This window comes from Egretta garzetta, unplaced genomic scaffold, assembly GCF_000687185.1.
Source record: "Egretta garzetta isolate BGI_Z169 unplaced genomic scaffold, ASM68718v1 scaffold946, whole genome shotgun sequence".
In the NCBI taxonomy this organism is placed as follows: domain Eukaryota; kingdom Metazoa; phylum Chordata; class Aves; order Pelecaniformes; family Ardeidae; genus Egretta; species Egretta garzetta.
Window position 1 is genome coordinate 162,715 of NW_009260032.1, and position 25,540 is coordinate 188,254.

A 25,540-nucleotide genomic window follows, 5' to 3' on the forward strand; every position below is an offset into this window, starting at 1 on the left:
ATAAAGGCTTTGGCTCCATGCAGAAAAATGAGCTTCTGACGACGAACCCCGTGCAGAAAGGGGCAGAACCCTGTATCTGCTCTGCATTACGCAGGCCTGGGAAGATGCTTCCATACTGAACTTGTTTCTGCACGTTGTGTCTCAGCTTGCTCCCAAAGAGGTCGGCTTGCAGGGAATTTAACACAGAGTAGTGCAAAACAATACATTTTATTTGTTCACAGTTAAACACAAGCAACTGCCTTGACATTTTAGAACATTCTAATAAGGACAGCAAAACCTCCTTTTGGTTTAAGTTCTCTTTAGCTTACGATTGTACCATTTCCTCATATTTCATATTTATGGCATTTAATGTGGATTGTTTAACATGCTTACAAAGAGCGAGGCAGGGAACAGATTAACTTGACAAAGACAGCAATTTTAGATTTAACTAAAAGCAGTCAGTTAAAAAAATCTGTTTCCACTTCACTGATGGGACCCCTTCCAACAAACTGCAAGTTAACTACATACAGCAGATCCATGATTTTTAGACTTACAAAAAAAATTGCAAAATTTGTTCCTCCGTAATCTTTGTGGTCCATAAACAAACCTAAAGTGGTTTCCATTACTATCCCGGTGCTAAAATCTTTTTTAAAAGAAGAAAAAAAGTCACCTTATCAACGAGCTTGCATTACTGCCAGGGCATTTTTGTAACCAACAACAAAAACCGCCTCTCCTCAGAACAAGTGAAGTCATTGTAATAAGCAAGACACCTTTTGGGGCTCGGCAAAGCAGAAGGATGGGCTAAGGAACTCCTCCAACGGCTGAGCCAGCCCTTTGAGGGCAACGTGCAAACCGTTCACTCCTGGGGCTGGGACCCGGTGGGGCAAGGGGCAGGAAACCTCCACATCTTACCGGAACATACGCTACCACGTTTGCTACCACTAAGTCTTAGAAAGCCTATAGACATGTCAACAAAACCAGTCTGTCACTTACAACCAACTCTCTATTTTCTATTCCATGCAGATTCAAGCTTTGACAAAACCACTGAAGTTCACCTTTACTTTCAGAGTTAGGACTGACCAACCGAAAGGACACTGAGAATAATTTAGACAGGCAGAAATGTATTGAGACCCTAGGTGTGATGGAAGAAGCGGAAATGGGAGGAAAAGTACTGTCAGGTGCAAGTTAGCATAGCGCCAGCCGCTCTGACAGATTCCTGTTCCTATTGGGGTAACAAAGGAATTTGAACTACAAGTGCAAGTGTACTTGGACTTGATTTGTATGCGAGACGATTCCTGAACAGCAGCTGCCACCCACACAATGTTTAAGAAGAGAGGCCACGCGTGACGCAGGGTAACTGTGAAGCCCGGTATGTCCAAGTGCGCCCGGACCCAGACACATCTAACATTTAAAACGAGCACACTGCCCTCCTAACAGCGGGCTCTGCTCCGTCACGAAGGAGATTGAGTCTGACCACTGTCAAGCCCTGATCCCACAATCCTCCTTCACAGAAGGCTCACCATTGACTTAAAACATGATTAACGCAGAACGGCTTCACGACAGGATTCTGATTCTCGGTTTGAGCAGGCTTCCTCTCCAGCCTTGTCTTCTAAGGAAATGGGATGAGGGTGAAGGGGAGATACCTACAGCCAAATTGACATTGCTGAGCTGAAAAACGTGCTGCAGCCTGAGCAGAACAGCACTCAAAGGAAACCATATTCTGTACGTCAAGCCTGGAAACATATTCCCAGGAACAATGCTGCCAATTTCTTGGACTCAAAGCACAGTAGTCTTGCTCAGTCCAGGAACAAAGACCAGAACTACGAAGGAGGGTCAGGCAGCATACGCATTTCCCCAATCAGCGAAACAAATGCTCTTCTGCGACTCTTCCTAAGCTTGCAATTCTACGCATGTGTTCTGCACGCTCTCCCTACTTGAGTAAAGCTTCCTCTTCCCTCCTCTCCCACCCCAATTGCTTTCCCATATGAACCAGTCTGAGGTCAGTACCAGTCTGTCAGGCAAACACTTAAAATACCAGAGATCAGAAGCTAGTGTTTTAACAAGTCTTCAGCACATACGGTCTCTTCTGCATTACAAGCTCCAGTTCCTTATTCAGTGTCTGTTCAAACGTAACTTTCCAGGAAATGTTAAGGACAATATAAACAATGATCATGAATTAGGGCGAATGAATCGTTTTGCAGAGGTACACTGTTCTTTTAACATTTAGGTATTCAGTCAGAGTCCAACTTAAAGAAGGCTGAGCTCTGATGGGATGTGGGATGGTGGACAGGCAAAATAGAGACCTTTAGATGAACGCACTAGGAATTCTAGTGCTGCTTCTTTCCAGGATGAAAGCAACCGAAGTCACCCAGGCAGGCAGCACAATTAACTGCTCTAAATTGGAAGCTTGCAAGGAAATACAAAGCATTCATAGTAGACTCACAAATGTTAATTTGGCCTCATATTGCACTCAAGTTCATAAACGCAGCCACTCACTGGGGACAGGGAGAAAGGGAAAAAATACTTGCAAATGCTAACAGTTGTCCCTTCAAATTAGTACACGCTGCTAAGGACTGAATTTGAGAAAGAAGCAAGAGTTAGGCTGGGCATTTCAATTCCAGACCCAAAAATCCACTTTGCATTCATTCAGCAGCTGCCTTCTGTTTCTGGACATCGATCCTATTCCGCTGCATGAGCTAGCTGCTCAGACCAAAGAAACATAAAAGCTTTTAGTTAAACTTGCATTCACGCCTCCTGTTCTATGCCAAGAATATGAAAATAACACTGATTGACTATCTTCCTCTTTAACTGTGGTCATGATGAGTTTCATTGTAGTCCATGATATGAAGCTGTCCAACACTGCTTTCCTGGATCTTAGGCGAGAGGCTAAGGTTATCGGGGCTTGGAGGGGCCTTTGTCTCCATGCTTGGATCCTTACACAGTTCAGTCTTTAGCGGATCAGAAAGCCTGTTGATGGTTACACCCTCCTCATCACACTGGCTCTCACTCTTGTTGCGAAATAATTCTCGTGCCTTCATTCCAAGGAAGCTCTTGGAGCTGGGGAGTGAACCTACAGTCAGTGGGACAGTAGTCGAGGGCTCCAGCAACACGGATGTCTCCCAGCGACTGCTGAATCTCTGGTTCTGGGGTTTTTCTGGGGTGGAGAGCTCACTGCTGCTGCCACCCTTACTGCTACTACTACCTCGAGTGCTGGGAGGTTTGGTCTCTCCATTTCTACCAATTGTTTCTTCACTGTATCCCGCCACAGAATCTTCATTACCACAATCCAGCCTGTTTTGGAATGAGAGAGGATACAGTGTCAAGGAAATGGCAGCAACTGCCTACAATGGAAAGGGAAATGCTGGGGAAGGCAGGTTACTTCGATTACTTCTCGTATCTGCTACTGCATATGCGCTGCAACAGTTTTCCCTTCACTGTTTTGTAGCGAAGCAAGTGACAGAGGGTAACCAGAAAAGTGTCACACACTCAGCTTTGCAACGTCCAGTGTTTTAAGTCCAAAGCTGACAATAATCGTAAAGCAAAATGGAACTGGGTCCTGCTCTGTCAAGGTAAAGGAAGAGATCTGTACATCTTCCTTGGACTGTAGAACTTTCTTTTACCTAAGCCAAGCACAGGTGATCGCCACAAATCTGCTGCCAAGAAGTTATCCTGATACTGTAGCAGAATTTGGTGTAGGAAAAAGAAAGGTATGATCTGAAGGAAAGTACAGCACTACCTAGAGGCTTTAGGTAGGCATATGTAAAACAACTACTTAACAACAGCATGACAATTTGTGGATTAAAGAGGCCGGTCTATGAGACAAAACAAGAGGTTTCTCTCAAACTTTGAGTAACAGTTCAGCTCTCTGAAAAGTACTGCATGAGCACTTCCAGTTTTGTCAATGACTCTCAGTAACCTGGGCAGACTCCTGAAATAGATTCAGTCTGTAAAAGGGGGAGGAACAGAAATATTTTGAGGTTATGCATCCAAGTGCTAGGAATTCCACAAGGATATCAACTTCCAAGGAGCTGATCATGAGTCCAGCATATTTTACATCATCACCTTACCTTTCTTCTGCTGCTTCAGCTGCTTCCGTTTTATCATCTTCAAGTTTTTTCAGTAGGCTGCTCTTCTCCAGCCGGCCAAACAGATCCAAGATCTCCAGCTCAAATGCCTGTGTGATTCTTTTCTGGGCCTTGTACCTGCTTTCTACTGCTTGCAGCTGACCTCTGGACAGAAAAAGAAAACAAAATCTATCAGGTCCAGTGTCTCCAGACTCTGCCTCGATTATGATAGTGCATCTGCCAATGCACAGCTAAGGTTTTACATAGGCAACCCCTACCTTGCTTGGATTTTGACATCTTCCAGGTATTTCTTTTGCTCAAGGAAGAGGTGGTCCTTTTTAGCAAGCTGCGATTCCAGTTCAGCTATCCGTTTCTGGGAAGCATCAAGCCTTTGGCTCTGCTGTTGAACACACAATTTTGCTTTCTCCAGTTCTTTCCGAAAAGCAGCATGCAACATTTCAACCTCCTCGAAGGGAAGAACACAATGTTAAAATATAATTTGATTGTGTGTTATTTTTATTAATATTTAGACATGTTTCTGATGCTATAAATAGGCACATTTTAAAGCAAGATGGAATAAAAGAAGCACTTCTAAAAACAGTTACAGAGAACTGGATACTCGGAGGATGTACACTATTAAGTTACTGTGAAAATAATTATACATCACTGAAGTTTATTAGCACGTTAATGTTCCTTATGAAAAGCTCTTTTCACCAAAGCAAACTTGCTAGTTCTGCACCGGATTAGAATAGACAAACTCCATTTTAAAACCATTTTTGCAACATGACCTTCATTAAATACCAGAAAAAGACTTTTTTTTTTGCTTATTATTAACCTTCTTTAATTACTTGCTCTCACGCAGAAACAGCTATATTGTTGTGTAATTTACTTGCTTCTAATTAAAAAAAGGTTTCTTTGAAGTCAGGAAGTAAAACCATATGAACCACAGAAGTTTTAGTAAAGTTAATACTAACTCTTAACAGGAAAATGACTGAGTGAGAAGAATAAGACTGCTTGCTTTAAAACGGCACCTCACAAAACCCTGTAAAATCCTGGTTAAGGTCTTTTTACAAACTCTAGCACCCTACAGTATACACTTTCACAAACCTAAGAGCCCAGTGTTACTTTACCAGCAGTAGTCTGCTGACAATTACATGAAGAGCACAGTAAAGTCTTGGCAATGTTTTCTTGCCAAAGGCCAAGAGTTTATATCCAGTGGCTAAAACTGACTTCAGGTGTACCCTAACATCCCCTTTTGAGCTTTCAGGCACAGGGCACTGAAGATATTCCATAAACCTACAGTGCACAAAAATATCTGACCAGAAGATTAAATAAGAAATCCAATCCCTGAAAATCAATTTCAAAACAAAGTATCCATTAAGTTATGAAGTGTTTTCTTCATTCCGAGCACAAGGCTGAGAACAGCTTGATGATGACCTCAAGCAAAGCCTTCCCCAAAAGGCCTCCTCTGCAACTCTGCAATCATACCTTAGTAGTGTCTGTGTGCTTGTGCTGCAGCTGCTCCAGGTACAACTCATTGACCTCTCCAAGAACCAGAAGTTGCCTGTTCAAGAACTCCATCTGCTGCTGCACTGATTCGCTGTTGGAGAGCTTTAAAGAAATTGAACAGAATCAAAGATTAAAAAAAATTTTTATAAAGAAGGGAGACAAAGACAAGAATCCAATGCATCGTAGGTAACAAGTGTTAAATAAATTAGTCTGCATAAAGCCGGTGACAGCCTATGCAGAACTTCAGCATATAGGCATTGCACTCCTTAACATAACTGTGTTTCCACTTACAGAAGAAGTCCATTCAACTTCTGATACAAACAATATCTTTTAGATGCCAAGATTTAGCAGAGCTTTAATACCAGTTCATATTGCTCAGTTTGCAAATTCCTACTGTGGAAAAAAGCAGCCAAAATGAGAAGTTTCAGAAGCCTTTGAACTGAGTTTAGAAATTTCTTCACCAAAATAAATTTTTGTGTTGTTTTTGTGCAATTAATACCAGATTCTATGGAACTAAGCACAGGCTTCTTTCAGAACAAGAAAGAAAAGGCACCTGATAAATATTATCAGAAAAAAAATGAACAGAAAGACACAAAGGGACACTGGGGACTGTGACTTTTCTTACCTTTTGAGAAACTTGACTAAGAAGCAACTCAGTGTGACACACCTTGTTGTTAGCCTTCTTTAATTCTAACCTCAGATCTGCAATCATATTCCGGCAGTCTTCCAGCTTGGTCTGTTCAAATAAAAAAAAACTCACTCAGGGTTCTGAAGCTTTAATAAGGACTAGAATGGCGTATGGCTGGAGGGCTGTAACCCCCAGCACTGTCAATCAAGTTATACTGAGTACTTGTGAAAGTCCCCAAACCAGCTAAGGAAGTGCACTTTCCTATTTCCAAACTGAAGACAGGACAAAACAGAACTATAAAAGGACGACGATTAAGTTAGGCATTTCCAATCATCCACTGTCTTATTCTGAATCAGGACAGTATCTCTAATAAAGACACGCAACTTTCTCTCAGATATTGCATGCCATGTTGTTAGGAAGGTTATTTTTAAAACCAGTAAGTAGGTAACAATTTTGTTCAGTGTCATGCTTCATACCTGCAATTCCTGGCTCTGGTTGTAGAATTCCTCCCGGTCGTGCTGCAGCTGTCTGATCTGGCTGTGAAGCTGAGCCACTATATTTTCATGTTCCTCCTGAAACTGGTGGTACCTTGCTTGTTCTTTCTGCAGACTTAGTTTCAAGGCCTGGATTTCTTTTTCCTGTAGCTTCAGCTGATCTTTCTGTTAAGAAGCCCATATGAAGCATCAGACAAGACACCTGCTTTATTAGTTATAACATCTGTCCTAAGCTGCTAGCTAAGTAAAGCACTGGTATCAATTAACAGCATGCAGGCCTAACACTTTTCCATACATAGAACATTTTATATAGAGCATGTTCTTAAGGCTTTTGGGGTTTTCCTTGGCTGAAAAGAGAGATTAAATGGCACTAGAGTGGACAGTCCAGAAACTCCAAGTGACACCCAAAGGTACAGTGAGCAACAGCAGGTTCTTCAACTGCACCTCATGCTTTTGACAAAACCTATTTGGAAAGCTATTTTTGTCTTTGCTACTGAATTACCAAAAGGTGAAACTGCAGCTGGAAGTAGCTATAATGTGGAGGTAGAGAATGAAACATGCCTAAATCTGTAATGAGACATCCTTCGATGCACTTACAACTTCAAATTTTGTCATAGTAAATACCTCTGGAAAAGAACACTTGAGTTTTCCAGGTTTTTGCTACTGCTCCTCAATTGAGGAGTGGAAGGACAACAGTTCTTCAAATAATGCAATAAGGTGCTGAGCCAGGCGTTAAGCAACCACTCCACTAAGTGTGAAGACTAATATTATCCAAAGGTAAGTGCTGGCGGGGGTCAAGCACGCAGGCATCCACTGATTCAGTTGCCTACAGTCAAATAGAAGCTACAGGATTTAATAATCATGGTAGTTGTAACTCGTCCACAAGTCATTCCACAAACACTGACTTTAATAAGGTGAGAAATGAGGCTTCTTTTTTAATTGGGCGGTACTGAAAGATACTGGCCAAACCAATTTATACCTGTCCTAGCACCAGTGTTTAAATGACTGCTAGAGTTGTGTCCCTGCTCACCATGGCAGCATTATGTTCCTCCAGTGCTGTTGCTTTAATCACTTTTCGCAACAGTCTACGGTTCCGAAGGGCATGTTGTTGTCTTTTGAAGCGTTCATACAATAACTGGTTGTGCAGCAAAAGCAATTGGTTACGCAGGGTGTGAATCTCATCTGAAGGGGGAGAACCTGGATTGGAGTTTGAAGACACAAGAGGTCACTGAACTGTACTGTCCCTGTGGCACACATGGGAAATATTTTCTAAAATAAGCAAATTGGATTTCTTTGAAATTACAACTTAAAAATCTGTCTGTTCCATTTGATCTCCAACACAAACTTAACATTTTAAATATCTTTTCCAGAGCAACATATATACGCTTCAAATGGATTGCTCCTTCCATTAAGAAAAAAAGCCAAGCTCACCATCACCACAGAAGCCTACACAAAGCTATGACACACACGTGAAGCAGCAAGGAAAACAATCATCAGTTTTAGATTCAAGTAGTATTTCAAAGGTGGAAGGATCTGTTAGGCAATCAGCATCACTCGGAAGGCTAGCAGATCGTAAATGGTCAAAAGCAGAAACATCTAGAGTTGTGGGGAAGGCAGTTTTCACTTTTCAAAGATGAAAAAAGCCAGCTCATCTCACTGGAACACAGATGTCTATCTGCTAAGCAGATAAACCATGACTTAATGGAGGGGACCATCTTTCCTTTTTTTACTAATGCAGTAGAAAAAGTATGCAGGTCATTGTTTAATCAAGTGTAATAACAGAGGAACAGATTGCCAAAACACATCAGAAACTTCCTCACCTCCAAAGTGAGTCCAGTCAGCAGATTTGCTTGGCAGAGACAATCTGAAAAATGAAAATGCAGCATTAAATAGTAAGTTTAAATACACAAACACTCTGCAAGTCATTTTAAAATGGAATGCGCACCTCAAAAGAGCTTACAGCCCAATGAAAGTACAATTATGGTCAGTCAGTATGAAGAGAATAAGGAGGAACTGTGCAAGCAGGGGGTTGCAAGGGCAGATCATGGATGGCATAATTTCTTGGAAGTTAAGAGAAAAATACTCTCAAGCATAGAAAACAGCATAAGGACAAAGTGGAATACAGGGTAGTAAGATGAAAAGAAGGAATGCAGCAGATACACTTAAAACTTACATCTGGTTCTCCAGCTCTTAGCTCCATGTATATTAGAAAGTGTCAATCTCCCCTTGGCCTCTACATTTGCTTTTGACTACCTATTGTGGGACTTCAGCCTGATGAAGTAAACAAGTCTCACTAACCGCAGTACCAAGACCGCACTTGCAGCACAGCCAACAGCCCTGCTTCTTCACCCCCAGCTCTGTCAGTGAAGGCAGTAAGACTCCTATGGCCACAGCCCCTTTTTTATACCAAAGCAAGATAGTTATCACTGCAAATATAAAAATCCTCCATCCAGAACCCCTAGCTCAGTTAAGAGTAGTGTTTTGCAGAACATGGTTTCATTGTGGATTTTCAGACATGCTTGCTTTTCAGGCACAGCTAGTAAGATAAAGCCAGCACAAAGAGGAATAACAAAGTTTGCAAACTAAGATCTAGTCACCTACTTGTTCAGCTCCTTAGTGTGTGCATCCGCTCCTTGCTGTATCAGTCTGTCCAGTACTTCCACAGGAGAAGTAGAGGACATGCAGTCATCATCCTGGGTTCCCTTGGCTTTCTTTAGCAGCTCCTCAGTCTTCTTGCCAACAAAGAGGTAGGCAGTCTTTGGTAATGCAACCTCAAAAAGGTGCTCATATAGGGGAGGCTGCCCACTCCCAAACACTGCTCTTCTTTGTGCTGGTACTTTGCAAGGGCTGGGAGTGAGAATACTCGTCTCCCCAGAGGTTCCTTCCCTGTTACCAGCAGGGCTTTCACCAGAGCCTCCACAGGGCTTGTCTATGGGAGTAAACGTTTGTTTGGGTGTTTCCCGCGCACTCTCAGGCCCTGGCTTGTCCAGAGAAGATGTTAAAGGCTCAGAGGTCTGACTGTGTCCCTGAACACTAGAGACTACTGAATGGGTCTTCTTTTGAGAGCTTGACAGACTTTCATTTGTGCGGTAAAACGGAGAGTCGAATCCTCCTCTAGGCACCATGTGTTCAGCATCAGTTGTGATCTCGGAGATCTCTTTAGATATTGCATCTGAGAAGGACGGGACAGGGGGAGCATAATTACACACCTTGTATTTCAACATTACAAACATTTCCTTAGCTAAGATGTATGTAAGGGTGACAGAAATTACCTTCCTCTCTGTCCTTTTCAGCACTGTCTTCAAAAGACAAGCCACCTAAAAACTCTGGAAGATCACTTAAGGTTACTGAACTTTTACTACTGGGTGTGTCTGAAGAAAAGAAAAGAAAAATTAGTTGTACAGATGCAGTTTTCTCCAGCCTTATCACAGCACTAACCAGAAGTCTTTTACTGCTGCAATAGCCTTCGAATAAGCTTGTCCCTCCTTCAGGTGCTGCCTCAAGGGAGGAAGCTATCTGATTCCTGTTCCATTGCATGTGGAAACCACTTCAGAGATCAGTCACCAGTCTGTCCTGATCCCGAAATATAATTTTGTAAACTTAATATTTGCTATTGCACAACAAGCATAGGTAACCACCTCTATGAATAAGGATGTGCTGTTTGCAATTTAACCCATTAAATAAAAAAAAATGGGGGGGGGGGGCTTAAATGTAGAGTGACTACTGTACTTCCACATTAGCATTAAACTCCCCTTTAGCTTCTGATCTGGCTAGACAAGGACACAGTTCTTACCTGAAAAAAAGGAAGTTTAGCCAACTGCTGTAATACAAACTTGACAATATGTGACTACAGATCAAAACTCAGAGAGCTGCCTGGGAGACACACATTGAAGCATGCAGGACAGAAATCTCATGCTCACAGCTCAGTCATGGATTAGGAACCCAGTGAAAAATCTAGCCTGTTCTTAACCTGTAATTCAGAACTTCAGATTCCAGTGTTGCTAAACAACTTCAGCAAGGAAAACCAGCTTTAAATTTCACTATCATCTCCACTTTGGGGATGGTAAAGATTCATAATACGGAAGTCTCAAATACAGTGCCAAAATCCCTTTCAACAGCTATCACAGATGTAGATACCACAGAATGGAAAATGGAATCTAGATTTACCTATTAGAGGCTGAGTTCCTCAACCATCCACTGTTGATTTAATATGCCACAGGACTTTAAAAAAAGGTTCAACTACAGCAGTACAATTGTAGATAGAAAACAAAGCTTTTCCAAGACCCTTTAAAAGGGAGCATCGTAACTCTCCCTATATACAGAATCACAGAATCGCAAGGGTTGGAAGGGACCTCGGGAGATCATCTAGTCCAACCCCCCTGCTAAAGCAGGCTCTCCTAGAGCATTCTACACAGGACTTCATCCAGGCGGGCTTTGAATATCTCCAGAGAAGGAGACTCCACAACCTCCCTGGGCAGCCTGTTCCAGTGCTCCGTCACCCTTAGAGTAAAGAAGTTCTTCCTCATATTCAACTGAAACCTCTTATGTTTCAGTTTGCACCCATTGCCCCTAGTCCTGTCGCTGGACACCACTGCAAACAGACTGCTTCCATCCTCATGACTTCCGCCCTTAAGATATTTGTATGTGTTGATGAGGTCCCCTCTCAGTCTTCTCTTCTTCAGGCTGAACAAGCCCAACTCTCTCAGCCTTTCCTTGTAGGGGAGGTGCTCCAGACACTTTATCATCCTTACGGTTTGACCCAGACACGTGACACACAACTTGTTCAAGACTTCACATACAACTTGCTGCTTCTAATAAAAAAAATTCACCCTCAAAGAATTAGCTTTAAAAAAAAAAAATTCTTTTTCAGCCTTCAGTGTAGATCCGTATATTTCAACATGCATAAGTATGCATGAGGGCCAGTTAAAATCCTGCAAGCTATTTCTGAAGGTGCATAGTTAAAATGGAATCAAAAGCATCACAAGGAGGTTTTAAGTTGAATCACAGATTAAGGCAGGATCCTGGAACTACGAAGAACTCGGGGGAAAAAAAAAAAAAGAGAAAGAGAAAAACCTGTGGAAAAGTGTTTGGTGATTGGAACATATATCAATAAAACCAGGGTTTGTTTACAATAAGTTATTGCAATAGGGAGAGGAAAACTGAGCTTACCCAATGATTTATCGCTGTTTATGACATTTTGCTGTCGGTACAGTAAAGGCCTCCCTGGATCTGTTTTGTCCTCCTGTAAAAAAACCAAATCAAAACAGATTCTTTGCATCAGACATCTTTTGGAGACAAATGTCTTTTGACAGTTTCATAGAAAAGAAATTCCTGTAAACAGGTAGCTTAAATAGCAAACCAATATAAGACTTCTTAAAACTGTGCAACTGCAAGTGGCAATAGTTGTCTAAACTTACAAGAAAGTGAGGTTTTGCAATAAAATGCAACATTTTTTATAAGTCAGTTACTCTGATTTTCCTTCTCAGTTGTGGTCACTGCATGTATGACAAGTCAATGAAAAAAAGAAAAATCAGATTTCTTTGCAGAAGAATTTTGTTGTACCTTTTTAGGTGTGGCAGCAGCTGAAGGGAGTGAAACATGCACAAAGTCATCTGAAGTGCAGGGTGGAGGAGATGTGGCTGGTGTTCCCAAAGGTGTTCCTTTCCCCCCTGCTGAAAAGGAGGAGCGAAAGTTTTCTCAGCAAGGCTCCCACTTCCTCCTTTCAGCTGAAGATTGTATGCGAAGAATTACACATTTGAACACTATCTTGACCATTTACTTCTTAAATCTCCTTCAACTATTTACCAAGATAAAAGTGCACAGTTTCCAAAAGGCCCGTTTCAGACTTTGGCACTTAATTAACTGTAACTTATTTCCCATCTCAGCGTTTGCATTAGCACTGCTCTAGATGGCCAGGTACTCAGTTCACAGAAGTAATGACTTAAGCCTATCAAATGGCATGGCGTGGCTTTCCCATTTAAGAAGCTGACAGCAAAAATTACCGCCAGATTTTCTATTATAATAAACCCTGAAGGCCTAATTCCATAATGCAGCACGTACCAGATGTGCCAAAAGCTTTGCTGTAAGGTTGTGATGCAGACTGGGATGACTCTGATGGGACAATTCCGGGGGAGGTTGGTGGAGTGGTCATACCACAAACTGCAGAAGGACTCCAGATGGTAACCTATGTAAAAGCAATACACAATAAACACAAATCAGTGAAGCTCAGAAAAGGAACGCATGAAGCATTTGCATCCAGGTTCTGACACAGGAAATCAGATGGGTAGTAAATCTGAAACGTACACTTCAGTTCTGAAGAATTCACAGGACTTCTCAGAAACATGAATTTTTTAGATTGTCACGAGAAACAATGAACAAACTGCAAAGAATTAAAAGCATGCTGTGCTTTATCTCCTGCTTTACCTGCTGTGGCTCAGTTGACAGCCGTATTGACTGTGGGCTCAGAATCTGAGGTAGCTGCCCTGGCATCTGTGATAGTGTTAGCCGAGGAGTGGAATATGGGGTAGAAGTCCCTGAAAGATATTAAAAAAAAAATAATTAAAAGTATCCAACACATCAAATACAAATCAATGATTCTTCTGGCTAGTATTTAAAGGCTTTTAACCAAAACATTTCAAATCCATTCAACATACACAGTCGTAACTAGCAAACAAGAAACTTTTCTTCCAGCCCAAGAAACTACCTATTGAATGTATTACATACTACAGCTTTTTTTTTGTTGTTGTTGGTTCATTATTTTGGAGCTGGGGGGACAGGGGAGGAACAGGCAGTGGAAAGGCAACTTTGCCAACATTCTGTGTGTCTGCATGGCCACAGCATATATCTCTATACTTTTTTTTTTTTTTTTAAAATGACAGTTTATTTTCTGGTGCCTAAGAATGGGACTTTAAGTGGGATAAATTAGTAAGATGTCTTTTTGCTATAGGGCCAGTTTTCCTCCACGAATTGGGTATTTATTAGCCATCAGGCAGGTCTTACCATAGCTGCTCTGTGTGTCAATGTAATAGCTGGCACTGGGGTCAGTTTGATGATGTTTTAAGCTTGTGCAGAGTTTCCGAGACACAGAGTAATAGCCATCTTCATATGAGGCTTCTGCAGGGTCCAGGGAGATTTTGGCACATTCTATCACAACATCATGAGTTTCTAGTCTTTTCCACCTGCAGACAGTTTTTGGATCCAAAAGAGTAAGTTAGTCAATTATTGTTACAAACAAGAGTTCCTGGAGATATGAGGAACTGGCTTGTAGGGTGGCTCATTTGTTCCAGACAGCTTTGCGTGCTCCCAGCCAAAACTGGAACAAGGCACCATACAGAAATTGCAACCAGATGACTTGTAAGAGGGGGTCTCAGAGAGGAGACAAACAGCTTTGATACAGAGATCCATAAAGGTCTGCCATGGAGCACTCTGGAAAGGAGGAACAGCACACGAAGACTTGGTTGATCCTGAGCTTCAGCAGCTGTAGAAATCAGCTCAACTAGACTCAGATGTTGGTAGTCAAAATTTAGACACGCCAGCAGTGAGGGAATCTTATATTATTTAAGCAAACACTATCTGCAATGCCATTTTCAGGTCTGTGTTTTTCCTCCTGAGTTTTGGGAATGTTTTTTATTATTACTACCTCCTTCATTCTGAAAACTTTTTCTCACTAAATTAAGCAGCCAGATTAGATCTGCCCAGTATTTCAGGGGATGGAAGTTTACTGTAAAGAAGAGAAAGCACAGCAGGCTGTCTGTTAAAGGCTGAATTGCTTTTGACTGTAAGATATTATGTGCAAGATACCAAATCAGAAGGCTTCAACTGGTAGTTTTGTGCCAACTGTACTCCTTAGTGGTGCCACCCTCCCCCCTGTCTGGGAGAAGCCTGCAAAACTGAGCACTGTGATATTCAATAGGTTCCCATTTAGTAGTGTTTTCCTAGTGGCTCTGAAAAGCAGGGCAAGAGCACTACTGTGCAGCAACAAGAGTCAATTTCTCCTCTTCAGTGGCTGGGCCTGTGGAGACAAGAGAAAAGCAGCAAGTGGTGCTGCTGCAGGCAAATGAGCCTAATTCTAAAGAAAACTAAATACAGCTGATAATGTTAAGACATACCTGTTAAAAGAATTGATCTGTTAACTGAACCAATATCTAGGTACCAAAACAAGACACACTGAAGCCATTTTAAACACTTAAATCCCACCAAGTACTTCAAAAACAAACAAACAAAAGACCCAAAACCTTAAGCCAAGGAAGCAGGTCAGTGGTAGTTTCTCTTTATTCATTATAAGCAATTTTTCTTAGAATTTTATGAGGATGTTTGATCATTAAGTCATAAAATTAAGATGAAGTCAACTGGTAAGTAGAGGACAGATTCTACCCCAGAACGAAAATTAATTTAGAACCCCAATACTGTTGTTAACGGCCTTTCACAACAGTTTTTGTTTATTCATCCAGCTATAAGCTTGGATGAAGAAAGTCTTCATGTTTACCTGGTGCACCTATGAATATGGGTGGCAAAACACCACTGGCACACACTGCAGCTGACAGAAAAGATTTTGCTGTAAGCCTTATGAAATTACCCAGCTAAAAGCTGCTCATTTATAGCCTTTCCTAATAGCAGAGTGAACATATATACCTTCGTGGGTCCAGTTCATGGTCCTTAGATCCAGTCACTAATTCCGGATGAATTCGCACATGTTCCATCATTGGCTGGATGAGCAAGAAGAAGTATGTATTATCAGTACAGCATCTTTCGATTGCACTAAACTACACAAAGCTGATGAGCAATCTACTGATCCCAATAGTTCAGAATGTAACATTTAACAGATAAAGCTAACACACATCATCACAGCTTCAAGAGAGGATCTTGCTCTTAACTGAGACTTCAGTCCTCCAATAGTCTGTTTTTATTCTGTTTCGTTGAGCAGCCCTCAGTTAAATCGATGTAGTGTATTAAATTGGCAAATACCTGCCTTTATACAGCTATGAATTCCTTGTCTCAGATAATACAGAGATGAGCAGCATTTTACCTTGACTACCTCTTCAAAGGTCTCCAAGTTTTCCTTCATACTGTAGTGAGAACGCAGAAAGGAGACAAAATTGCAAGGATACATTCCATAAAGACGATGAAAGAGAGCATAGACGCTGGCATGAAGATGGACAAGATAAATCTCTGCCACGTGACCTGGAAAAAGTAGTTAGAATCTTCTTCATTACATTGGAGAAAAGAACAAAACTTCTAAGAATACAAGCAAAGTACTTTTAAATTTGAAATGTTAACTGGAACAAGTCTTCTGAGATACGAACAGTCCCTACCAAAACTGTGAAGTCTTCTGAGAGAACAGGAAACACTCATCAGCTCACAGCAAAACCAAAAATTAAGATATGGACCATTAATTCCAACCAGTATCCTGTCATTCTCAAAGCATAGCATTTTTTATCCAAGTTAAAACCTGAACGCCCTCCAGATAGTGACCCAGAGTTTTCAAGACTGACTGATTAAAAAAGCAAACTAAGATTTGCTTCACTTCCAAGGTAAAAACTAAAAGCTTCTATCCACAAAAAGCAATCACAACAGACTTGGGTCTTACTTGCCATCTTGTAAGTTCCAATCCTGCTTGCCATGCAAAATGCCCCTCTGTATCGCATCTCTTTGTGCTTAACATAGTATTTGTTCATACAGCCATGAGACACATTCATAGATAATGCTAGTGTTAGATATCAGACACCTTACAACAAATTCAGCAAAACCAATTCATCAGAACTAATGCTGTAACTGAGAAGAGTAGTTTTACCAACACTTTTGTGACTATTGATAGTTGTACATCAAAAGAAACTCGTACATGTTGCTTCTTCCCCCTCCCCATCCATCTTGGGAATCTCAAATTCCTAAGTATCTGCCTCAAATGTGAGCATTTTCCCTTCTTTATCCTGATCAATCTCTGCTTTTCACTGTTATCAGGGTAACATTTCAGTCCAGTGAAACTTCATGTAGTAGCAGTACCACGTGGAAGAATTTAAGACTTCTATGTTTTGAGCAAAGCAGCACTCCCTGATGCTAACTATCAAAGAACAGAACAGCTTGTGGGCTTAATACATCTTTTTCTGCATTTAAATAATCTCAGACCGTCAAGAGTCTCACAAAACAATGTGCTCACCAACTGCGCAAGAGTCACAAGGATACTACTAAACCATAACTGCATGCAACAAAGTTGAAATCTCACCTGGATTCTGCAAGCACCAGGCTGAGAGACGCCCAAAGATACCAAAGAAATCATGAAGGTACTGTTTGCCAGACTGAGGAATCATTGGCAACATGGTTATTAGCACTAGGACACCTGTGGTGAGTACTACTACATCTGTGTCAGTCTGCAAGAAGGGAAAAAACCTGCATTAGTCAGATAAAAGAGTTGAACTTAATTTTTTTCCAAGGATGAAGTGAACACTGAATCATCATCATGGAAAAAGTTCTCTACTTTGAAACAGTCCCCCTGAAACCTAACATAACTTAAGTGAACCAAGACTGTCATCTCTTTTACTCAGAACAACTCTAAGGAAAAAGATTCGGGGTTCTTGCTCCTATTCTGCTGATGCTTTTCTGTATAAAGAATTGACTTTGTTAAAAAGGGAGTATCACCACAGTTCCACAATTGAGTAGAAAAAAAAGAATCACTGGTATGTGAAGCATCTTAGGTACCGCCTTCCTTCTATCGCAGAGCTAAGCACACACAGCATTCAGAGCCTGAGAAACTGCAAATCTGATCAGAGTATTCAAGGCCCATGTTTGCCAATTACCAACGCAAGGGTCAAAAGCTTTTCTATTAAACCTGGTTGGTGACTCCAGCTGCTAAATATTTCATAAAGCAGTAATTCAAACAGTAACTAGGACCCCGTGGCTTACACCAAGGGAAAGGGATGTGGCAGTAAAAATCTTCAGCTAGATGAACCAGTAACAGAGAATCAGATTTTAGGACAGGACACAAAAAATGCATTTTCCTTGGTAGTTACTCTGCTTTGTCAGGATAGGTGTGCAAACAGCACATGTAAGCCTGTGGCCAGATGCCACTGAGCTGGTGGTCCTGGTATCTCCCAAGAGCCGCTCGGCCTGACCAGGCAGCGTTAAGAATTTTTCTTCCTCTGTGTAATCCACAGCCTCTATTCTCCCTCAGACATAACCTTCCATGGCACATTTCATGTCCATCCCTATCCCTCCATACACATCCCTAGCGTTTCCACATCTCTGCTCTACTCCCACCAGCTTTCTGACACGCTTCACTCCTCTCACAATCAGGTAAGATTTACACTGAAAGGATAACGGAACTCGTCAGGCACATCAGGAGTTCCAGTAACAGCACTTGTAGCTTCTTCCTTGGCAGCTACGAATTCATTGTGTTTTGGTTTTGAAGAGCACTGGCACTTGATTACATCATGCATTTTAATGACTTAAATGACCAATATGAATTCTTCATTATCATATTAAATTACATTACTGACAACGCATTCTAGGTCTCAAAACACTTTCCATGCTTTATTCAATACTGAACAGTATGATAACTGATAAATTTGCAGATGGTAAAAATAAAACAAAGCATGGGGAAACAGCCACCTCCTTGTAGTCCAGCATATCTGTAGCTAAGAAGGGAAAGTCTCCTAATTCCAAGGTAGTTTCACCACGGAATAGTCTACTGCATGGCCCATCTGTGCTGCAAGTAGAGCATATTACCTTACATGCACAAATTTCAGAATGCACTAATGGGAAGTTACTGTATTTCTCATTAAGTTCACGTTCAAGATATCCATCAATTTCACTGATGGCCCTCTATCTTTAACTTTGAGTTAGAAAAGTTTACTAAAACTTTTCTAACTCAAAGTTATACAGGGACAGTGGCTTTCAGAAACAAGACTGTCAGTAATAACAGGATCAGCAGAGTATAATTCCACTGTGGCTCAGTATTTTAATCAACATTTTATCTCTTCTCACAGCTTAACTAAATGACATCAAAAGAGGAAACAGATGCCTTGCATTACAAGCGTGTATCATCAGGTGTACAAGTGTTTTATGGACAACACTAACAGTTCTTACCTTGAGACATTTAAGTAATGAAAGTAGGAGAGGTGCTTGAGAAAGCTTATGTTTCCAAGATGGTTGTCGTCTTATCACGTGTCCCAGCAGAGAGAGAGTGGGTAAACGGGTAGCAGCTTTGCCCATATATTCATTAATTTTGTCCAGTAGATGCTGATAGAGGATTTTGCAGAGAGTGGTAGAACAAGGAAAGGCATTTATATTTAACTGGTATATATTCTTTTTCACCAATGTATACTCAACAGTTTGCCATTGCCAATTATGGAAACTATGGGCATTTTACAAATAGACAGGATCCAAGAGCAAATAAAACCCAGCAATAAATTTAAGTCTGCTGGTAGCAAAATGCAACTATTCAGTCCAGAAGCAGTCATTGCACTTCAGAACGTTTATCATAAATAAATAATTAAAAGATTCTGTTCAGCAGAAGTAAAACAATTTGTAGTGCCATTCGCTCAGTCAGTCCTTATGTGCTCTCAAAATACCCAGTTTGTTTTAGGCTAACACATCCAGCATTAAACAAGCAGCAGCAGCATTGCAAAGAGACATCAGTCCTCAGAAAACTTTCATTTATAGCAGTTCTTTGCTTAACTGGGTCAGTTTAAGCAACCCAAGAAAGAGAGACCTTTGACATTTTTTTAAAACTATTCTTACTACAGAGATACTACATCTCTACAACAAGGTAATTCTATAATAGAATGGAAAAACAGAGTTCTAACAGATGCTATTTCAACAGCTGTTTCAATACCAGGCAAAAATCTGCCATACTTGATAAGATTATTTTTTTTTTTTACCTTGTCATGAGGCTCTTGCAGTGTGGACAGTATATGTAGTGCCTGCTGTGAATTGGTTTCCAAGTAATAATCCACCAGGTTGTTCACAAGCATAGGTCCACGGTCTATCAGTTTGTTTACAGCAAGAAAAAACAAAACACAAAACCACCATTCTCAATAGACTAGAAATGAAGCATTTGTTATAGGGACATTGCACAACTTCTTAACAACTATTACACAATTTAGAACATAAATCAGTACTTAGTGTTTACCAGACCTTTGCGAAAATGAGACCTCTCAACTACATTTTCTAATTCTTAACCATTCAAGCAACTGCATTCAGCTCAGGGAAAGTAACTAGTTTTTCTAATAACTAACAATTACTGTCTAACCTTAAAAATCTAGAGGTAGCTGACAAAAGTATTTTACCTGGTACAGGTAAAGAGTTCAGGAGTAACTTTACATTCTCTCCCTTCAGCAAATAAAGGAGAGGAAGATCAGTGTTCTCGTGCTCTGAAAAGGCTCTATCAGTGTAAGGGATGCCTTAACAGCAGCAATACTTTTTTCAAGAAAGTCTGGGTTTGTTGTTTTGTTTGGGGTTGGGGGTTTTTGTTGTTTATTTTTTGAATGAACAAAATCCCACTAGTTCCCATAATGTGGATGACACCTAATTCTTTCTAGATACACTTGACAAAGAAAGTTTCATCAGCTCACAACTTGAGGTTATGCCCCAGGAAAAGCTAGTTATTTTATAATAGCATTTTAACAATTATATAACAGACCTTCCAAGAGGCATGCCATTAAGCAAAATGGACTGAAGAGAAGCCTCAATCCTTAAAGCAATTTCAAACCCAAACATCAAGTTTCTTTCAAGTTGCATTTGCAAAGACTGTGTTTGATAGAAAAAAAAATATTCTACCTTTATTGGTGTTAAAGCAAAACCCTTCCTCCAATTACATACAAGGATACATACCACAAATGAGATTATCTTTGAACGCAGCTGTTATATCTTCCAGGACACCCAGAATTGGAGAATCCAGCATTGAGAGGAGCTCGCCAACATTTCCTTGCTGTGCCATGATGCACGTACTAACGTGAATGTGAAGGTTAAAATTTCAGGAAGTTCCTCATTGGTGTCTCTCTACCAGACTAGAAGAGAAGAGAGCGCAGATGAACGAGCTTTCCTTTTTCCCTTTCCATCTTAAATCTCTCAGCACTTCACTATTTATTTTCTGCAGCATTGCCTATTTAACAGTTTTACACTGAAAGGATTAATAGATTTTACACACCTGCAATAAAAGCAGTAAAAGAAAAGTTTACAAAGAAGCCAGTGAGTCACGAGCAGGGTTTTCTTCATCTTTTCTAAAAAGACATTAATCTGTTTTGTGGAAGACCTCGAACAGTACAGACCCTCAGAGCATTCTGTTACCATAATTTTTTTAATTTGCTCTCCAGGTCAGCCAACTAAGACTGAAGTTTTGAATAAAATGCAAATAGCTCCCTGGAATCACTCCATTCTCACTTTCTTACAGCAATTGCTCCTCAACCAACCTTTCAAGTCCTTTACATAGTGGTCTATACACTGGTGCAAATATGCATCTCAAGATTCTTCTCCACTCCTGTGGCCAGATTAGAAATTCACTGCCCTCAGCTTTGCATTATTGCATACTAATAGATTTGTGCTTTAATACTTGCAATGTGGCCAAGTTGCAGCTGTTAGGAACCTCGGTTAGGGTTACTACAGCTGCTTTCCTTGGCCACCCTGCGCATACTAAATCACAAGCTTAGCAGCACAACATACCTTCTTGTCAAATGTATAATTTGTGCATTATATATTAAAAATTCTGCAGTGCAAAAACCATATAAATGCAACAATGTGCAGGTAACATGACTAGTCAGTCAGCTTCACAGTACTAAGCAGGAGTAAACCTAAGCCATCTGAGGCTTTTAAGATGGCTTCCTCCCATATACCAGCAAGGGAGGGATTCAGGTATCACACCTATTTATCTATCACAAAATGAATCAAGTTTTTCTTCATCCATAAGAATCCTATGCCGAACCTTTCTCAGTGACAGCAAGAATCTGGCTTCACATCACACCTAATTTTATTAGCAAGGGTTTCTTCTTTCCTCCTACTTCCAATCCAGCATACATTTTTCACTTTCTCCATGGAAGGCAAGACTGACACGTACCAAGTTCACACACAAGACTTTTTTACTGCAATTGTTTATACCGCACCTGTTCTGTGGACGAGTTGAGCTTCTGTCTGCAATGCTGTCAGCCACACACCTTTCATGATCACTAATGAAGAAAAAGCATGAAGAGGTTAACAAAAGGCACAATTTATTTCTTCCTCATCAAACCTTGTATATTCAGAACAGCATTAAGCTCTTTACTAAGCATAGCAGAGCTATGTTCCTCCTGCGTGAGGAAAGTCAGCCCTTAGTTTGAAAAACACCAAAAGGTGTTGCACAGTTGCCCTTTACAGAACTGTCCACAGGTTAAGCTGTGCAATTGCCTCCAACTAGATGGCTTTCACAAGTTCATAGTTTTGTACTGTGAACCTTCAAAAGCGGCTAGAGTTTTATTTATGGTAGGTAAAATCTTATACAGAAAGAAGCCTTCTCTTATCCTCCCAAATTCTGAACATAGAATTATTGCTACAGTTGTTTAAGTCTTTAGATTCTAGTCAAAATATTGTTAGACATTAGCCAAGAACCATACACATCAGAGCTCTACTTAAAATGATAATTCTGTAATTCCTTATATACATATTACTTTCTTGAAAACTTATTCTTAATAGTGTTACTGGACAGCAGGAGTTAACCTGTCTACCAGTAAACTTTGTCATTTGCAACATATCACTCTGTACTTGCAGAACTGCCCAAGGTCACTTTTATTAGGGCCACAAGACATCAGCTTACTTAATCTGGCACTGATTGCAAATTCAAAGGTGATAACATGGCACCACACTCACAACAGGCATTTCATTAGCAACAAACTTTCTTTCTAACTGTTCCAGTAATCACAGTTCCAGAACACAAAAAAACCACCCCACCCTCAGTTTTCTGTGATCATGGCTGCATAGCTGAACAGCATAAGCAAAATTTCAGTTCAGCTACAAGGAGCTAGCAGTGGCTGCTAGTTGAAGTGTTCAGATTTAAATGCTGTTTCTTTTTATGTCCTGTGATGGCAAGGCCCTAAAAAGTGCAGACTTAAAACCAGCTGATAGTGTAAGCAAGACTTTCAGCTCAAGATAATAAAATAGAAACTTGGGTTGGGGGAAAAAGAGAATTTTTTACTCAAACACAGAATGGACCTCTGCTTTCCAAAAAGATTAGGGCTGGGATTGTTGTGATTTGGGGTTCTGGGTTGGTTTTTTGGTTTGTTTGGGGTTTTTTTTAATCTCTACATTGTGCAGTCTTCCAAGCTTCAACTTCTTCCTCAAAGAGCTTGCTGTTTAGAAGGCAAGCAATGTTCAACAAGTGACACCATCCTTTCAGAAAGTTCAGAGCCACTCATCCATGCAACCTAAGAGTCAACCTTCCACTGTTACTCATTTTCAGGAGTCAACTGCTTTTTTAGTTTCTAGCAACCACTGTAATATTTAGTTTACTAAATCACAGTTATACTGAGATACCCAGAATGCCTGCAGAACTATATATGTGGAAACAGTTTACTACAAGTAACCTATTCCTCCATTTCTGAGAACACTGTCTTTGAGACCATACAGGGCTTGCTAACCTAGATGCCTCAATTTCTATCAGGATACAGTCTCAGCTACGGTTAAGCAATAGATTCCCCAGCTTTCCAAGCAACATGACTTAGTTGTTTAAAGTCTTGTTAACAAAAGACATGCATGACCACACCCCCAAACCAGCTGCAAGCAAAACCTGTTTTGAGAATCAAAGCAGCATAAACGCTAGTCTCTGCCTTTTTACCCCATGGAAGACCTTCTCAACTCTTTTCCTTGATTCCCCACCCCCCACCAGAGTGGAAAGAATGCTTTTATTCCTTATTTTCCTCTAGTAATACTATTACACTCAGACCAGATCTTCACCACACCAGTAAAAACCTCAACAGCAGGTTTCACTAATTCTGATATAGCCAGAGGAAGAACTATCACATGGTGAAATCAAGAAACATGCATGTTTCTGGAGGTCAGCTTCAACACCACCTGTGCAGACAGATGGAAAAAACATCGGTTTAAGTGTCCAGTAGGTAAGAGGATTTCAAACTTTATGCTATTGGCCTGATGGCATGCACAAACACTACAATAAGATAAAAGCAAGGCTGATAACGCAAGCTTAGTTGCCGATGACTATACACATAGGTAACCAATAATTTCCCAAGCTCCCTAAACTAATTGAAGCAGATGGCTCGAGTGACCGTGTGCCAATAAATCCAGCATAGTTTAAATGAACTTGTCAATCAGTCAATCATGCACTGAAGTACTTCACATAAAGTGGAGCAATCTCCACTCCAAAAGCCAGTATTGAAAATATTAACGGAAGTATTCCAAACCGCATCTAAAAATGGGACAGTATTACACATAGGTACTTCCCTAGGTGGAAAGTTTATCTGCTGAAGCTATATAAACACCAGTATAATGTTGTCACCCTGATACAAACAAATAGTTGCAATTTTACAAAAGCAAATCACAGCTTTCTCGATGCAAGATCTCTTGTAAAGTCATTTGGGAGGAACAGATTTTAAATCCTAAGTAAGACTAAGGCTGAGACTCTCTAAGCGTATCAGGTCTGCGATGCCCAACACAAACGAACAAACCAGGAAATTCCAGCAATAGTCTTAAATCCTGTCACACTTTTTTTAAGCAAAGACAGCTGAATAAGTAGTAGGCAACAGGCTTTTTTTTTTTTTTCAATCAGAAACCACCGTGTTCTGGTAGATGAAGTTCAGTTCCCAGGGGCCACAGTATCAGCGTGATTTATGACCAGTCCCACCAGTAATTTGTGATGTGATTTTCAAATCTTGTAGATAAGGAACTCAGGACAGGAAAGGTTCCATCACTTCGTAAAACTGAGATCATCCATTGAATGCCACAGTATTTTGTATCTGGGATTGATACAACATCTGTGCTGAACGGGATCTCCCTAAAATCTTCATAGTATCGTATCACAACCACGTATACTATGTATTTGAGAAGACAGACGAGAGTCTCTTTAGTGCTCCCATAGCTAGCTATTGCAATCATTCCCCTATTAGAAGAATTTCCACATCCCTGCAGCCATACTTGGAACTGACGGGATTAAAACAAAGTCCATATGGTTTGAATCACTGATTCTTCACTAACTTTTAAAATTAGTTTTATATAAAAGATCCAAGGCACTAGATAGTAAAGAATGAAAAAAATCTGTTTAAATACCTTTTAAAAATGCAACATTTTAATTTCACTGGGATATATAAACACTAACAGCAAACTTCTTATTCTTCTATTCAAGAGCTTTCATGAAGATAAATTCTAATAAAAAGTATTAATTTTAAGTACCAATACAACTTTGGAGCCAGCTTACAGGGAAAAAAAAAAAAAAAAAAAAGGAGAAGCCAAGAACCAACTTGTTTTAAAAATGTTTTTCAGTAGCTAATTTAACCACAATACAATACCGTTAAGCTAGAAACTCAAGACAAAGGAAAAGGCTGGAAAAAGATTCATTGGAAAAGGCTAAATAGAGAAGGAGATAGAGTATTTCAAGAGATTATGACTTCTCTAAGTATTTCTGTCAAGAGAAGATGTTCTTCTGTTCAGTGTATTTTTATCTCAAGCCAAATGAAAAAGCAGCTGGTAGTGCCAGTTATACTTCTCTGAGGGGTGGGGAGGAGGGGGACCCACTCGACATACAGGCACACTCCTCCCAGAACGCCCTCAGCATTTGCTGCAACAATGTAGACATTCAGACACCAGAAGCACTGATTCTGGGGACCAACATGAGCATTTCATCCCTCTTCATTAAAAAGGAATTAAATTTGGGGCATGCCAGTAAATGGTTACTCCCC

The 25,540-nt window shown here is 40.5% G+C and overlaps 1 protein-coding gene across 5 annotated transcripts in view; it reads right to left on the minus strand.

Moving 5' to 3' along the window:
• Positions 1–638: 638 nt before the first annotated feature.
• The window catches only part of TSC1 (TSC complex subunit 1), a 27,167-nt gene continuing 2,265 nt past the window's right edge, over positions 639–25,540 (minus strand). The window contains exons 2-23 of one of the 5 annotated variants that reach the window (XM_035896543.1): positions 21,764–21,826; positions 20,499–20,674; positions 19,547–19,650; positions 18,753–18,905; positions 16,894–17,038; positions 15,700–15,854; positions 15,306–15,379; positions 13,674–13,852; positions 13,098–13,207; positions 12,735–12,858; positions 12,237–12,343; positions 11,844–11,916; positions 9,947–10,045; positions 9,276–9,846; positions 8,495–8,538; positions 7,705–7,871; positions 6,657–6,839; positions 6,178–6,288; positions 5,532–5,654; positions 4,322–4,509; positions 4,047–4,208; positions 639–3,270 (exon numbers count right to left, since the gene is read on the minus strand). In XM_035896543.1, the coding sequence (XP_035752436.1) occupies positions 2,784–3,270; positions 4,047–4,208; positions 4,322–4,509; positions 5,532–5,654; positions 6,178–6,288; positions 6,657–6,839; positions 7,705–7,871; positions 8,495–8,538; positions 9,276–9,846; positions 9,947–10,045; positions 11,844–11,916; positions 12,237–12,343; positions 12,735–12,858; positions 13,098–13,207; positions 13,674–13,852; positions 15,306–15,379; positions 15,700–15,854; positions 16,894–17,038; positions 18,753–18,905; positions 19,547–19,650; positions 20,499–20,604 (3,465 nt within the window). In that variant the 5' untranslated portion in view covers positions 20,605–20,674; positions 21,764–21,826 and the 3' untranslated portion in view covers positions 639–2,783. Of the gene's footprint in view, positions 3,271–4,046; positions 4,209–4,321; positions 4,510–5,531; positions 5,655–6,177; positions 6,289–6,656; positions 6,840–7,704; positions 7,872–8,494; positions 8,539–9,275; positions 9,847–9,946; positions 10,046–11,843; positions 11,917–12,236; positions 12,347–12,734; positions 12,859–13,097; positions 13,208–13,673; positions 13,853–15,305; positions 15,380–15,699; positions 15,855–16,893; positions 17,039–18,752; positions 18,906–19,546; positions 19,651–20,498; positions 20,675–21,763; positions 21,827–25,540 lie in introns of those variants that run through there. The other 4 variants (XM_035896541.1, XM_009641041.2, XM_035896544.1 and 1 more) reach the window with 4 other exon arrangements.